Source organism: Protomyctophum bolini (assembly GCF_963924005.1).
Source record: "Protomyctophum bolini genome assembly, chromosome: 13".
NCBI classification, from domain to species: domain Eukaryota; kingdom Metazoa; phylum Chordata; class Actinopteri; order Myctophiformes; family Myctophidae; genus Protomyctophum; species Protomyctophum bolini.
The window spans coordinates 38,502,834-38,515,422 of NC_137874.1; the positions used below are offsets into that span (position 1 = coordinate 38,502,834).

The 12,589-nt window shown below is 41.3% G+C and overlaps 2 protein-coding genes and 1 long non-coding RNA gene across 5 annotated transcripts in view; all 3 read left to right on the forward strand.

The window, feature by feature from the left end:
* The window catches only part of LOC308327303 (uncharacterized protein), a 70,692-nt gene that overhangs the window by 30,748 nt on the left and 27,355 nt on the right, over positions 1-12,589 (forward strand). The gene's annotated exons all lie outside the window — the stretch shown is intronic.
* Positions 75-6,377, forward strand: LOC308327320 (uncharacterized protein). Of its 2 annotated transcripts, XM_080780651.1 has the most exons (5): positions 75-599; positions 1,209-1,277; positions 2,965-3,078; positions 4,497-4,598; positions 5,484-6,377. In XM_080780651.1, the coding sequence occupies exons 1-5, from the start codon at positions 329-331 to the stop codon at positions 6,224-6,226; spliced, it is 1,299 nt and encodes a 432-aa protein (XP_080636777.1). In that variant the 5' UTR covers positions 75-328; the 3' UTR covers positions 6,227-6,377. The 2 variants fall into 2 exon arrangements, with proteins under 2 accessions (XP_080636777.1, XP_080636778.1); XM_080780652.1 differs by lacking the exon at positions 2,965-3,078.
* On the forward strand, positions 8,640-12,347 carry LOC308327337. Its single transcript, XR_013965186.1, has 5 exons — positions 8,640-9,293; positions 9,842-9,924; positions 10,052-10,140; positions 10,505-10,588; positions 10,709-12,347. It is a non-coding gene; the product is annotated as an uncharacterized lncRNA (long non-coding RNA).

The following is a 12,589-nucleotide window of genomic DNA, read 5'->3' on the forward strand; positions in this document are numbered from 1 at the left end:
ACTGGCATCTAGAAGGAGATCATAGTTCATACCCACAATGCAATGCATTTGTGAAAACAAAACAACATGGCGTCGTGTTGACTGACTGGCTGCCGTTGGCGTTGTTGACACTTAATAGTTAATACCATTAATCAAAATACGAAGGAAACAAACGTGTCGTTTCAAAACAGTGTTGTTTAGCAGCAGGAGGACGTTTGTTAGCAGCTGAAACGGAAGCTAAAGGTAGCGGAGGAGTACGTCAAGTCTCTGGCTTAGTTCTAATCGACTTCGTTCCACACGATCACGGCCGGAACGGCACTGACTATTCCGTTAATGTTTTGGACTCACAATGGTGTATTGTTGCTCAGTTATAGGGTGCTATAACCTTAGAGGCTATAACAACCGGCGGTCGCCAGCCTCGCCTCGGGTGATACGGAATGAGGTAGACCAAGGAGTTAGATTTTTCCGCTTCCCAACATGGAAGCGGCATCACGGACCTCAGATGGAGGAGTTGACAAAGAGACGTCGATTGGCTTGGCTCTCAGCTGTACGGCGCAAAGACTTGACGTTCCACGACATACCCCCGCAGAGACGTGTTTGTTCACGGCATTTTCACAAAGGTAAATGACCAAAAACATGAAACTTCCATGTTGTCTTCCAACCTTGTTGGCTGGATCATTGACTTCTTAACTGTTAGGTCTCAGTGCGTGAGGGTAAATGTCGAGGTCCTGTCTTCTCTGCTGCTCTCTTCCACTGGTTCTCCCCAACTTCCCAAGGCTGTTGTCTCTTTTATATTGTATATTCTGTCTGTTCTTGATGAATTGAACATGTGCACCTGTGCATTCTGCGTTGTTTAATAAAAAAAACATTTTATCTGACCGGCGCATCATCCGGTGGACGATGCGCTGGAGCTTCATTTCCACCAGCTAACCGATTGATGGACAGCAGATCTAAAAGCTCTAGACATGTCACGCTGCAATGAGTTGTGGGCTTGTAGATCAGCTATTTTGAATCCCGTGCCATTGAACAAAGCGTTGAATATTCCATTATTTTGGGTCAGCCCTAGTCGTCTAATGTTTTGACAACATCACTACATGCTTGAACACTATTTGATTTTGCTGTTAATGTTGCTGTTGGAATGAACCAATTTGTGCAGGTCATCAACAAAATAAACGTACATTGAATTTATGTTTATTAACTAATTGACTATTTTGTTGTTTCCTCTTCAGGGAAACCAGCCATGGAAATGTTTGAGTCCGATCCTGACTGGGCACCTTCATTACACTTGGACGGTTCCGGTGAGCCTTCCTACGTCCGAAACGGTCGAGAAGTGACAGAATTACCGTGTTGCAGCTTTCGTGCTCGGATATACATACACATACTACATACATACTACATACATACACACATACACACATAGCTGCGTAAAGGAGTGGAGGCACCGCTCAAAAATGTAGGACAAAATAACCTCTGGAAAGGCATAATTTTCAAGATAGCGTCCACGATGGCTGCCGGGAGCTATGCAAACAGGCCACTGAGGGGCGTGTCCAACTAGTTTGCTATGTCTTGGTTTAGAAAACCGTATGCCCATACCTAACAGGCTAACACCACGCCAAAAATCTAAAATGAGTTACCAAGTGCACAATTTCTTCGATTTATTTTTAATATATTCCCAACCTCTCTTAAAACGGGTTCTCAGGAACCCCCGGAAATGCTTTGGCATTTTCCTCATCAGATTCCTCGACAAAGACTCCACCATCTTTCTTGACTAGATCTGAACTAAACATCTCACAGTCTAAGGGCCGATTGAAGCCCGACACACACCGGCTCCGTCCGCCGCGCGGATAGAACACAGTTCTATTTTCGAGGCGGCGCCGCGCAGCAACGCGCCGCGCCGCAGACGGTCGCAACCGGTGTGTGGTGGGATTCATACTCCTATTTTAGAGCCGAATAAAGGTCGGTTCGGCTCTGTAGTGCCTACAATGTGACGTCATTTGAGGTTCGGGGGGGCGGGTACCGTCCTAAAGTCAACTCTTCGGTGCTACTGACATTTTCTGACGACCCGAAATCATTTCGGCACTACAGCGCCGAAACAGCGGTAAAATAGGAGTATGAATCGGCCCTTACTGAGACTGAGTTTGAGCTTTTAGGGAGGGGCGAAAGTGATGTTAATGAAACTGTTGCACTTGATTTAAAACTAAACACAGAACAAAACAAACCAAAATTGTAACTGATAATATGAATAAATTGACCAGCCCAACTTTGATCTCTGCCTTCATTGCGGACTAAGTACATGGCAAATATATATGGTGAAGTAGCCCGTTGTATTATTATTGCAACAACCACCGCTGTTAATGAAAAATGAACACAGGACCATTAAACTTTCAGCGATTCTGCCAATAATCTTATCTAATATTCTTTAAGACTCCCATCCAAGTTTTTTCAGCGTCAACCAAGGAATCACGTGACATTGATGCCATTCCACTATTCGCTCATACATGACGTGTATGTGTAGGCAGAAGAATAGAAAGAATGTGCATATCTTCAATCAATTACAATTGCATATATTTTCAGATTTCAGTGCATGAAACAGAATTCGACAGATTACATTCTGCACTTTTATCATCTGAAAAAAGGGGAAAGAAGCATATTCTATCGGATGAAAAACTGCCTACTGGCAGTGGCACAACTAGCTAGCCTGACAGACACTGATGTGTCTGGCGGACACGCTGGACAGACGAACCCTATTTAGACTTTACTCCAAAATCAAAGCCCACGTGTGTATTGTGTTTACTTTTAACATTGTTTCATGACTCAAACTAAACAAGTAATTAACATAGAACTTCTAAAAATTACTCAAAATATGTATTTTGTAGTATGACTTTGCATTAATCTAAGTAGGTGAGAGCTCAATTTCTACATGGAAGAATTGTTTTACATTTTAGAAATCCAGTTTTCACTATTATGTTATTGTTCTGTTCCTAGACATCCTGCACATATTTGTGTGTAAAGAGAAGGTTCCTCATGGACAGGAGAGGAGCCCCAGTCTGCCCCAGGAGGAACCAGAGCCTCTGATGCTGGCATTCAAAGCAACCAAAGGTATGGCTCCCCCATATCTTGCAAGTATGATCGAACCCTACAAACCCTCCCGCTCACTCAGATCAGCCAACGCAGGGAAGCTGGAAGTACCCTCACTAAAAACGCCGGGACAACACTCCACACGTCCCAAACTCTTCTCCCTTCTGGCTCCAAAACTGTGGAATGCACTTCCCATTGCAGTCAGAACTGCAGCATCACTCCCAATCTTCTGCCGTAGTCTGAAAACCCACCTTTTCAGACTCCATCATGGCCCATAGCACTTACCCCACCCCCTTAGATAGCAATTCTGTAGACTTAGATAGCATTTGATATAGACTTATAGCATGTTATGTAGACAGCATAAGTGCATTGTATGTGCTATTGTCATAGCACGTCATAGTACATACCGTATGTATAGCATAGTAGTATAGATGTATAGCTTATATGTATAGTTTCATTATAGATATTCCACTGTTACTTTCTTAGCTTACGCATGTTTCATGATAAATGTTTTTATGTGATGTATTCCCATGCTTTTTTGTCCTTGCTTAATGTAAGTCGCTCTGGATTAAGAGCGTCTGCTAAATGCCTAAATTGTAAATTGTACACATTAAAGAACAGGAGGAGATACTTCAACGACCAGAGGAGCCTGATGGGTCAATGTTGACATTTCTAGCAGTGAAAAGTGAAGTTGATAAAGACATCTCTTCGCACTTTTCTGAAGTTGAAGTTGAGCTTGAGTATGACACTGCAATCACTGACGACAATGATGATTGGAGGGAGACAGAACGTGTCCACAGACTCCACACCAAAGAAAAACGTTTCCACTGTAAACATTGTAACAAGAATTTCACTCAGTCAAGTCACCTGGCACTACAGCGCCGAAACAGCGGTAAAATAGGAGTATGAATCGGCCCTTACTGAGACTGAGTTTGAGCTTTTAGGGAGGGGCGAAAGTGATGTTAATGAAACTGTTGCACTTGATTTAAAACTAAACACAGAACAAAACAAGCCAAAATTGTAACTGATAATATGAATAAATTGACCAGCCCAACTTTGATCTCTGCCTTCATTGAGGTCAAATAAAGGCTGCTTATTTGATCGAATACAATTCCCCATCCCTACTAAGTTGTTTGCATGGGTCACAGACCTTAACCTCCCAGTTGGGTTGGCCCATTGTTTGAACTGCACTTATTGGCTACTTTCACCTTATTCACGTTAAAGCCATTACTTGCATTGTTGGAATCACTCTTTTGATACATTTCCCATGTGTAATCTTTAGTTAAGCGTAATGTCTTCTACACTACCATTTATAAACTGTATATATACAGTATATATACCATTATCTTTGCACCCAACGTTCATATGTTGTTTGACTTTAATAACTGTTGACCACTGCGTCCAGTCATTAATGTCCCTTTTCAATTCCTTCATTTCAGACCAGTGTGTGGAGTCCAGACTGCAGGTGAAGATGAACTCTCCAGACTCAGCCAGGGACATATCTATTCAACAGGAGGAACCTGAAGACCACCCTCACCTCAGTAAGTTTCATGTGCTTTCGCTTTCTTTCATATTTTCAAATATATACAAATTTTGAGGTGAAACATTTGCACTCTCTACAAAATCTCTAGCTTGTATATCAACTATTGTATGTAAATATGCTTGTTGTAGAGGTAGGTGGGGGGGGGGGGGGTGTGTGTGCGGACTAAGTACATTGCAAATATATATGGTGAAGTAGCCTGTTGTATTATTATTGCAACAACCACCGCTGTTAATGAAAAATGAACACAGGACCATTAAACTTTCAGCGATTCTGCCAATAATCTTATCTTAATATTCTTTAAGACTCACATCCAAGTTTTTTCAGCGTCAACCAAGGAATCACGTGACATTGATGCCATTCCACTATTCGCTCATACATGACGTGTATGTGTAGGCAGAAGAATAGAAAGAATGTGCATATCTTCAATCAATTACAATTGCATATATTTTCAGATTTCAGTGCATGAAACAGAATTCGACAGATTACATTCTGCACTTTTATCATCTGAAAAAAGGGGAAAGAAGCATATTCTATCGGATGAAAAACTGCCTACTGGCAGTGGCACAACTAGCTAGCCTGACAGACACTGATGTGTCTGGCGGACACGCTGGACAGCCTACATACAGACGAACCCTATTTAGACTTTACTCCAAAATCAAAGCCCACGTGTGTATTGTGTTTTAACATTGTTTCATGACTCAAACTAAACAAGTAATTAACATAGAACTTCTAAAAATTACTCAAAATATGTATTTTGTAGTATGACTTTGCATTAATCTAAGTAGGTGAGAGCTCAATTTCTACATGGAACATTTATAATGGAAGAATTGTTTTACATTTTAGAAATCCAGTTTTCACTATTATGTTATTGTTCTGCTCCTAGACATCCTGCACATGTTTGTGTGTAAAGAGGAGGTTCCTCATGGACAGGAGAGGAGCCCCAGTCTGCCCCAGGAGGAACCAGAGCCTCTACACATTAAAGAACAGGAGGAGATACTTCAACGACCAGAGGAGCCTGATGGGTCAATGTTGACATTTCTAGCAGTGAAAAGTGAAGTTGATAAAGACATCTCTTCGCACTTTTCTGAAGTTGAAGTTGAGCTTGAGTATGACACTGCAATCACTGACGACAATGATGATTGGAGGGAGACAGAACGTGTCCACAGACTCCACACCAAAGAAAAACGTTTCCACTGTAAACATTGTAACAAGAATTTCACTCAGTCAAGTCACCTGGCAAGCCACCAGTATAGCCATACCGGAGAAAGACCATTCCAATGTAAACAGTGTGACAAGAGTTTCACTTGGTCAGCTTCTCTGAAAAGACACCAGCATGTCCACAGCCACACTGGAGAAAAACGTTTCCTCTGTACACATTGTGACAAGATTTTTGCTAGCTCCGAAAACCTGAGGAGACACGAGCTTGGATACACTGGATACAGACCACACCCGTGTACACTTTGTGACAAGAGATTCATTATGTCAGCTGATCTCAAGCTACACCAGCGTGTCCACACTGGAGAAAAGCCTTTCCAGTGTAAACATTGTGACAAGCGTTTCACTTGGCGTTCTTCTCTGAAAAGCCACCGGTGTATCTGCAATGGTGTTACGACACAATTAGTCTAGGGGTAATTAAGTGTAACATTGAATGGACCGACAGGACACCAGCTTCAAAATGCGAACATTTATTTTATATATGGATGAATAAATAGGGAAAAGACGAATGTTTTACAGAATACAGGTTAAACTCAAAAGAAAACCTAACAAACAGACACAAAATAATACTACAACTAAAGCAAAACAAATTCCTTTCCGAAGGGAATAAATTAAGGAATAACTATAATCAAAAAGTCCACAACAGTGTGGCGGCTGGGAGAGAGAGGGTTCCGGCCTGTCTCTCCGTTGTCTTCTTGGAACAGACTGACTCATATAGTATAGGTGAGTAGGAGAACCATGATCAGTAGCACTCCCACTCCAGACCGACAGCCAGTCAGGGCCGATCACTCCCTGACAGACGGGCCAGCCTCATAGGTGTCAATCATCAATCAGTCCACCTGCGGATGATTAGGGAAAACACACACAGGCACCACTCCCCCCACCCTAGTACTGTGTAGTTGAGAACAATATGAGAACTTCTGATAAATATTCATATATATCCTCCCAAATATACACTATAATGATATAATGATCCCCGATCATCACAAATGGAGAAAAACCATTTGACTGTAAAACATTGTAACAAGAGTTTCAGTCAGTCTTCTGAACAGACACCAGCTTACCCACACTGGAGAAACAGCTTTCCACTGTATGTAAACAGTGTAACTATAAAATAGGGAAATTGGCGTACTAGTTCTTTCTGGTGTATGCCTTAACCAAGACTGTGCATCTGTCAGGATGCAAAGAGTGGACGAGGAGACTTTACTTCCTTTTGTAAGTCTATTGGTCCAGTACTTCACAGTATCATTTACAGCAGTTCTGTAATGACCAAATAGAATAAGTCTATAATTGGTCACTGTCATATTAACAATTAACATTCATAATAGCCAAACATCTTTACAATCAAGGGTCAATATTAATATTAAGACAACTGACTTTTAATTATGGACTCATGATACTCATGAAAGTATACTGGAACTTCATGTGGAGGCAAAAGTCAAATAAGTTTTTTTGGTGGGTTTTTTAAGTATTTTTTTGTTGCTTTTTTCTGCCTTTATTGATGGTTTACAGTAAGTTCACAGGAAATGAGGGGAGAGAGATGGGGAATGACGCAGCAAAATTTGTCGGGATTGGGAGTAGAACACACTGGATTACTAGCCTAGGTGACCGGAACGCTAGGCCGACCTGGGACAAATGCACACAGCTTCAACGTTAAACTTGACTCGTAGTACAAAGACAATGTCTTTAACATTTACCTGTGGTTTATTTTCCTCAACTAGTATAAAAAGGTAGGTGGCTAGCGCACATCCAGTTCCTGTCTGGTGCTGGACTAATAAGGTACATACAGTGAAGAGAAGAGAGTCCGCACACAGGTTTGCTCCAAGGTGTTTGTTTTTTATTCAAAACACCATAAATATAGCACGACGTTTCGGCCGTGAACGGCCTTCATCAGGTGATAATCGGCAGTATATGTGACAACTCCCTTTTAAACCTAGTCGTCACATCACGTGACTGATGACGACTGCATGGGCAGGTGATTCACTAACACCAATAAGTGACATGACAATCAATATGAACATGAATAACCACCACATCAAGCAAGTTTACAATAAGGCAACACAGTTTTCAAAAGAACAATTTCAATAAAACTTGCTGGTTTTTGCTTGTTACAGACTGTTTTAGTATTTTTTTTAAATACATTTTTTTAAATATTTTTTATATATTAGATTTTGCATTTTTTGTTTGTTTTTAGTTTTAAGATTTAAAAAGCTTTTGGTACCAAAAGTAGTTTACAGTTTGGGCAGTCTGCTCCAAAATAGTGTTAATCAGTCAGAACAATATCAAAGGGAACAGGTAAGAGACACATGAAGGCTAGCATTCAAGATCAATCAATGGTTCTCTGGACATCGGCCAGTAAAGCCATCAAGATAAATTTAATTTAAAGTGGACAACCCTGATAAAAGAAGTAACGAGAAGTATACTTCACAAAACCAAAAGTCTTAAATAATAAGTATAAGTATAAATAGATAAATATAGAGTCAACATGCAGTTCAGTTCACACAGGGGAATCTGATTGTTAAGTCCTTGCTCACTATTTACAGGAAGGCTGATAACTCATAGTCCTCATTTAGTCCATGGGGTTGTAGGGTGCGGAGGGTTCCATCCTACCACCTCAGGATGGAAGAACAAAGGACCCATGGGCCTAAAGACAATGAAGGTAACACATTCCAATTCTCTACGGAGGAAATAGAACGGATCGTATGGAAAGAGTCACTGTTTGACCAGGAACCCATTGGCAGTAACACGGAAACGACCATGATCAAAACACTGAAAAAACTGTATACACAGGAAACAAGCGCATTCCTACATGGTCTCACTCTCAGCGACTATTTACGTAACAAGAGGATCCCCAGAGGACTTCGCATACAAAAAGCCCCAACACTGGGCAGATACAACGAGAAGTTTTGCGACAGATGGTGCGAGATTTTAAATAAGTGTTCCTTTGATCTTATGGCTCTAGTGATTCAGGAGGAAACTGAACAATTAGAACGCACCCGTGAAGAAATAAAAACAGCCACACAAGAGCTCACCGCAGCTGTCCCAGACAAACAGAAACTGGACGAGATCCACGCTACACTCCAGGAGCATAAAGCCAGAGTAGAGCAAAGAAACCGAACCGAGAAACGGGACAAGTACATGAATAACGAGAAAGATTACGCTTCAAACTATGTTTACTTCTGGAGATCCGGAAAACAACGCAACGCCGCCACCACCACCCCGACGACGGATGTCGAGGGAACGCACCATGAACAAAGAGAACAGAGACCGCGGCTCGGTACCGAGTGGACCTCCAACTCCTCCCTGGATTCCCACGCCAGCACACAATCCACCGAGCACCACCATCGTTTTTTAGGCAACGCCAGAGGACACCGAGGCCGCCGACGAGGACGGGGTGCAGGAGGGGGAAGAAGAAGAAGAGACTGGCATTCCCCACCATTGACCCGCAGCCAGACACGGTCATAAACATATCCACAAGGTCAGTCACAGATATCGAAATTGCAGCTCTATGCAAAGGTCTCTCTTTTGTACCCACGACTACATGCAACAGTTTTGAAACTCATATAGACTTGAACAAGTTTTTCAGATCACTCAGGCTGACAGAGTTTTTTAACAAACCCAACAACACTGTGCATGAACCAACCCGTACTAGTGAACATGACACAGGTACCATAGATGAGACTAACTCGAGCACTGTGGCAACCCCTAAGAATGTGTTTCGTCCAAAATCCAAATTTATACCTTATAAAGGAAGGAATGCGTCCCTTGATACTTACTGCCGCCTGGTGGAAAGAGACGTATATGTAGCTCTCAACAAGAGACAAGAACAGAGAATCCACAACAATATGACAAAAGCTGAAAGAGAGGCCCTTAAGGATCTAAAAAATGACACAACAATCATCATTAAACCTGCAGATAAAGGGGGAGCCATAGTTCTACAAACTGTTCAGAACTATGAAGGAGAGATTGAGAGACAATTACAGGACTCAGATTTCTACCAAAAACTGACAAAAAATCCCTCCACAGAGTTCAAAAAGACCATCCATGGCAAACTACAAGAACTACTGGACAAGGGAGACCTCAACAAAAACGAGCATGATTTCATGAAGGTAATGCACCCCAGAATTCCAGTGTTCTATACATTGCCTAAAATTCACAAGTCATTACAGAACCCCAAAGGCCGACCCATAGTTTCATGTATTGGATCACTGACTGAAAATATATCTTCTTTTGTAGACCACCATCTCAAACCCAGTGTTGCCGGACTACACTCATACATCCGGGACTCCGGTGATTTCCTCCAGAAACTCCACGAGATCGGACCTGTAAGTGAAAATGACTTCCTAGTCACCTTCGATGTAGAAAGTCTATATACAAATATCCCTCACCAAGGAGCCCTAGAAGCTATCAAATATTTTCTAGAACTACGACCCAATGACAACCCTCCCAACACTAATTGTATCCTCGATCTGACGGCTTTGGTTTTGCAACACAACTACTTTTTATTCAAAGATATTTTTTATCTACAGAGGGTGGGCTGTGCGATGGGCAGCAAAATGGCCCCACAGCTAGCCAACATATACATGGGACTATTTGAAAACAAGTTCATATTGAACCCAGTAAATCCGTTCCACAAACTAGTTAAGTTCTACAAACGCTTTATCGATGACATCTTTATTGTATTCTCAGGCACAAAAGAGGACCTTGCCAACTTCCATGGCTATCTCAACAGCCGCAATGAGCATCTTCGTTTTACAGTGGACGTAGACAAAAGTGAGTCTAACTTCTTGGATATCAAGATAGTCAAAGTAGGCAATACACTCACCACCAACCTATATTGCAAACCAACTGATCGTAATACTCTCCTCCGTTGTGACTCTTATCATCCCACAGCCCTGAAAAGGAGCCTACCCATCAGTCAGTTCAACAGAGTGCGAAGAATATGCAGCACAGAGGAAGCTTATGAGGAACAGTGTCAACGCATGTCAGTAAGGTTCACACAGAGAGGATACCCAGACCAATGGACCCAGGAGGCTAAAGACAAGGTTAATCATATCTCTCAGACAGAGTGTCTTAGTAAAAAAACCAAAACCAAATCACAAAAGAAAAGACCCATGTGCTTTTTGACTTACTCTCCACAGGGAAAAGAAATTGATAACATCTTAAACAAACACTGGCACATAATCCAATCTGACAACGCCTTTAAATCAGCGTACGAAGGACCACCACAGATAGTATACAAAAGGGCACCAAACATCAGATCGATGTTGGTGAGATCGGATCATAATCCTCAAACACCTCGTACTTTCTTGGACAAAAATGTCCTTACAGGCAACTTCAAATGTGGATCCTGTGCACAGTGTAACTTCACCACCAGATGTGACACGTTTAACCATCCACATACAGGCAAGGCCATTAAAATCAGAGGAACAATTACGTGCTCAACCACAAACGTTATATACATGTTGACATGCCCATGTGGCCTCTCATACGTGGGACAAACCAGTAGAGCCCTAAAAACACGTATCAGTGAACATAGATCCAACATCAGAAACACCAATCCCAAAAGCCCAGTAGCCCAACACTTTAATAAAATGGGCCATGCCGTGGCATCGCTCCGGTATGTGGGCATAGAGAGGGTGCAGCTACCACGGAGAGGTGGAGATATCCACAACCTCCTCTTAAGAAGGGAGGCATATTGGACCTACACCCTCCGCACCCTACAACCCCATGGACTAAATGAGGACTATGAGTTATCAGCCTTCCTGTAAATAGTGAGCAAGGACTTAACAATCAGATTCCCCTGTGTGAACTGAACTGCATGTTGACTCTATATTTATCTATTTATACTTATACTTATTATTTAAGACTTTTGGTTTTGTGAAGTATACTTCTCGTTACTTCTTTTATCAGGGTTGTCCACTTTAAATTAAATTTATCTTGATGGCTTTACTGGCCGATGTCCAGAGAACCATTGATTGATCTTGAATGCTAGCCTTCATGTGTCTCTTACCTGTTCCCTTTGATATTGTTCTGACTGATTAACACTATTTTGGAGCAGACTGCCCAAACTGTAAACTACTTTTGGTACCAAAAGCTTTTTAAATCTTAAAACTAAAAACAAACAAAAAATGCAAAATCTAATATATAAAAAATATTTAAAAAAATGTATTTAAAAAAAATACTAAAACAGTCTGTAACAAGCAAAAACCAGCAAGTTTTATTGAAATTGTTCTTTTGAAAACTGTGTTGCCTTATTGTAAACTTGCTTGATGTGGTGGTTATTCATGTTCATATTGATTGTCATGTCACTTATTGGTGTTAGTGAATCACCTGCCCATGCAGTCGTCATCAGTCACGTGATGTGACGACTAGGTTTAAAAGGGAGTTGTCACATATACTGCCGATTATCACCTGATGAAGGCCGTTCACGGCCGAAACGTCGTGCTATATTTATGGTGTTTTGAATAAAAAACAAACACCTTGGAGCAAACCTGTGTGCGGACTCTCTTCTCTTCACCTTATTTTCCTCAACTCCCATCCAGATTCCACTTGTTTTATCTTGGTTCAATTTAGCTCCAGCTACTTCATACAATAAAAAATGTTTATTTACAACATCCATTTAATCTTGGTTTCTTATTCGTCCATCGATGTGATGGATGTGGGGCTGCAACTATCCATTTTCCTATGTTCATAGGCCTATATATATATATATATATATATATATATATATATATATATATATATCAACGAATCAATTGATTGGATACAGTT

What these genes read in the sequence shown, in the direction of transcription:
- LOC308327320 (XM_080780651.1), top strand. Translation starts at nt 329, where the DNA reads ATGGTGTATTGTTGCTCAGTTATAGGGTGCTATAACCTTAGAGGCTAT. An exon ending in GGCATTCAAAGCAACCAAAG is followed by an intron (nt 3,079 to 4,496) that starts GTATGGCTCCCC and finishes CCTTCATTTCAG; the next exon opens with ACCAGTGTGTGGAGTCCAGA. An exon ending in TGAAGACCACCCTCACCTCA is followed by an intron (nt 4,599 to 5,483) that starts GTAAGTTTCATG and finishes TTCTGCTCCTAG; the next exon opens with ACATCCTGCACATGTTTGTG.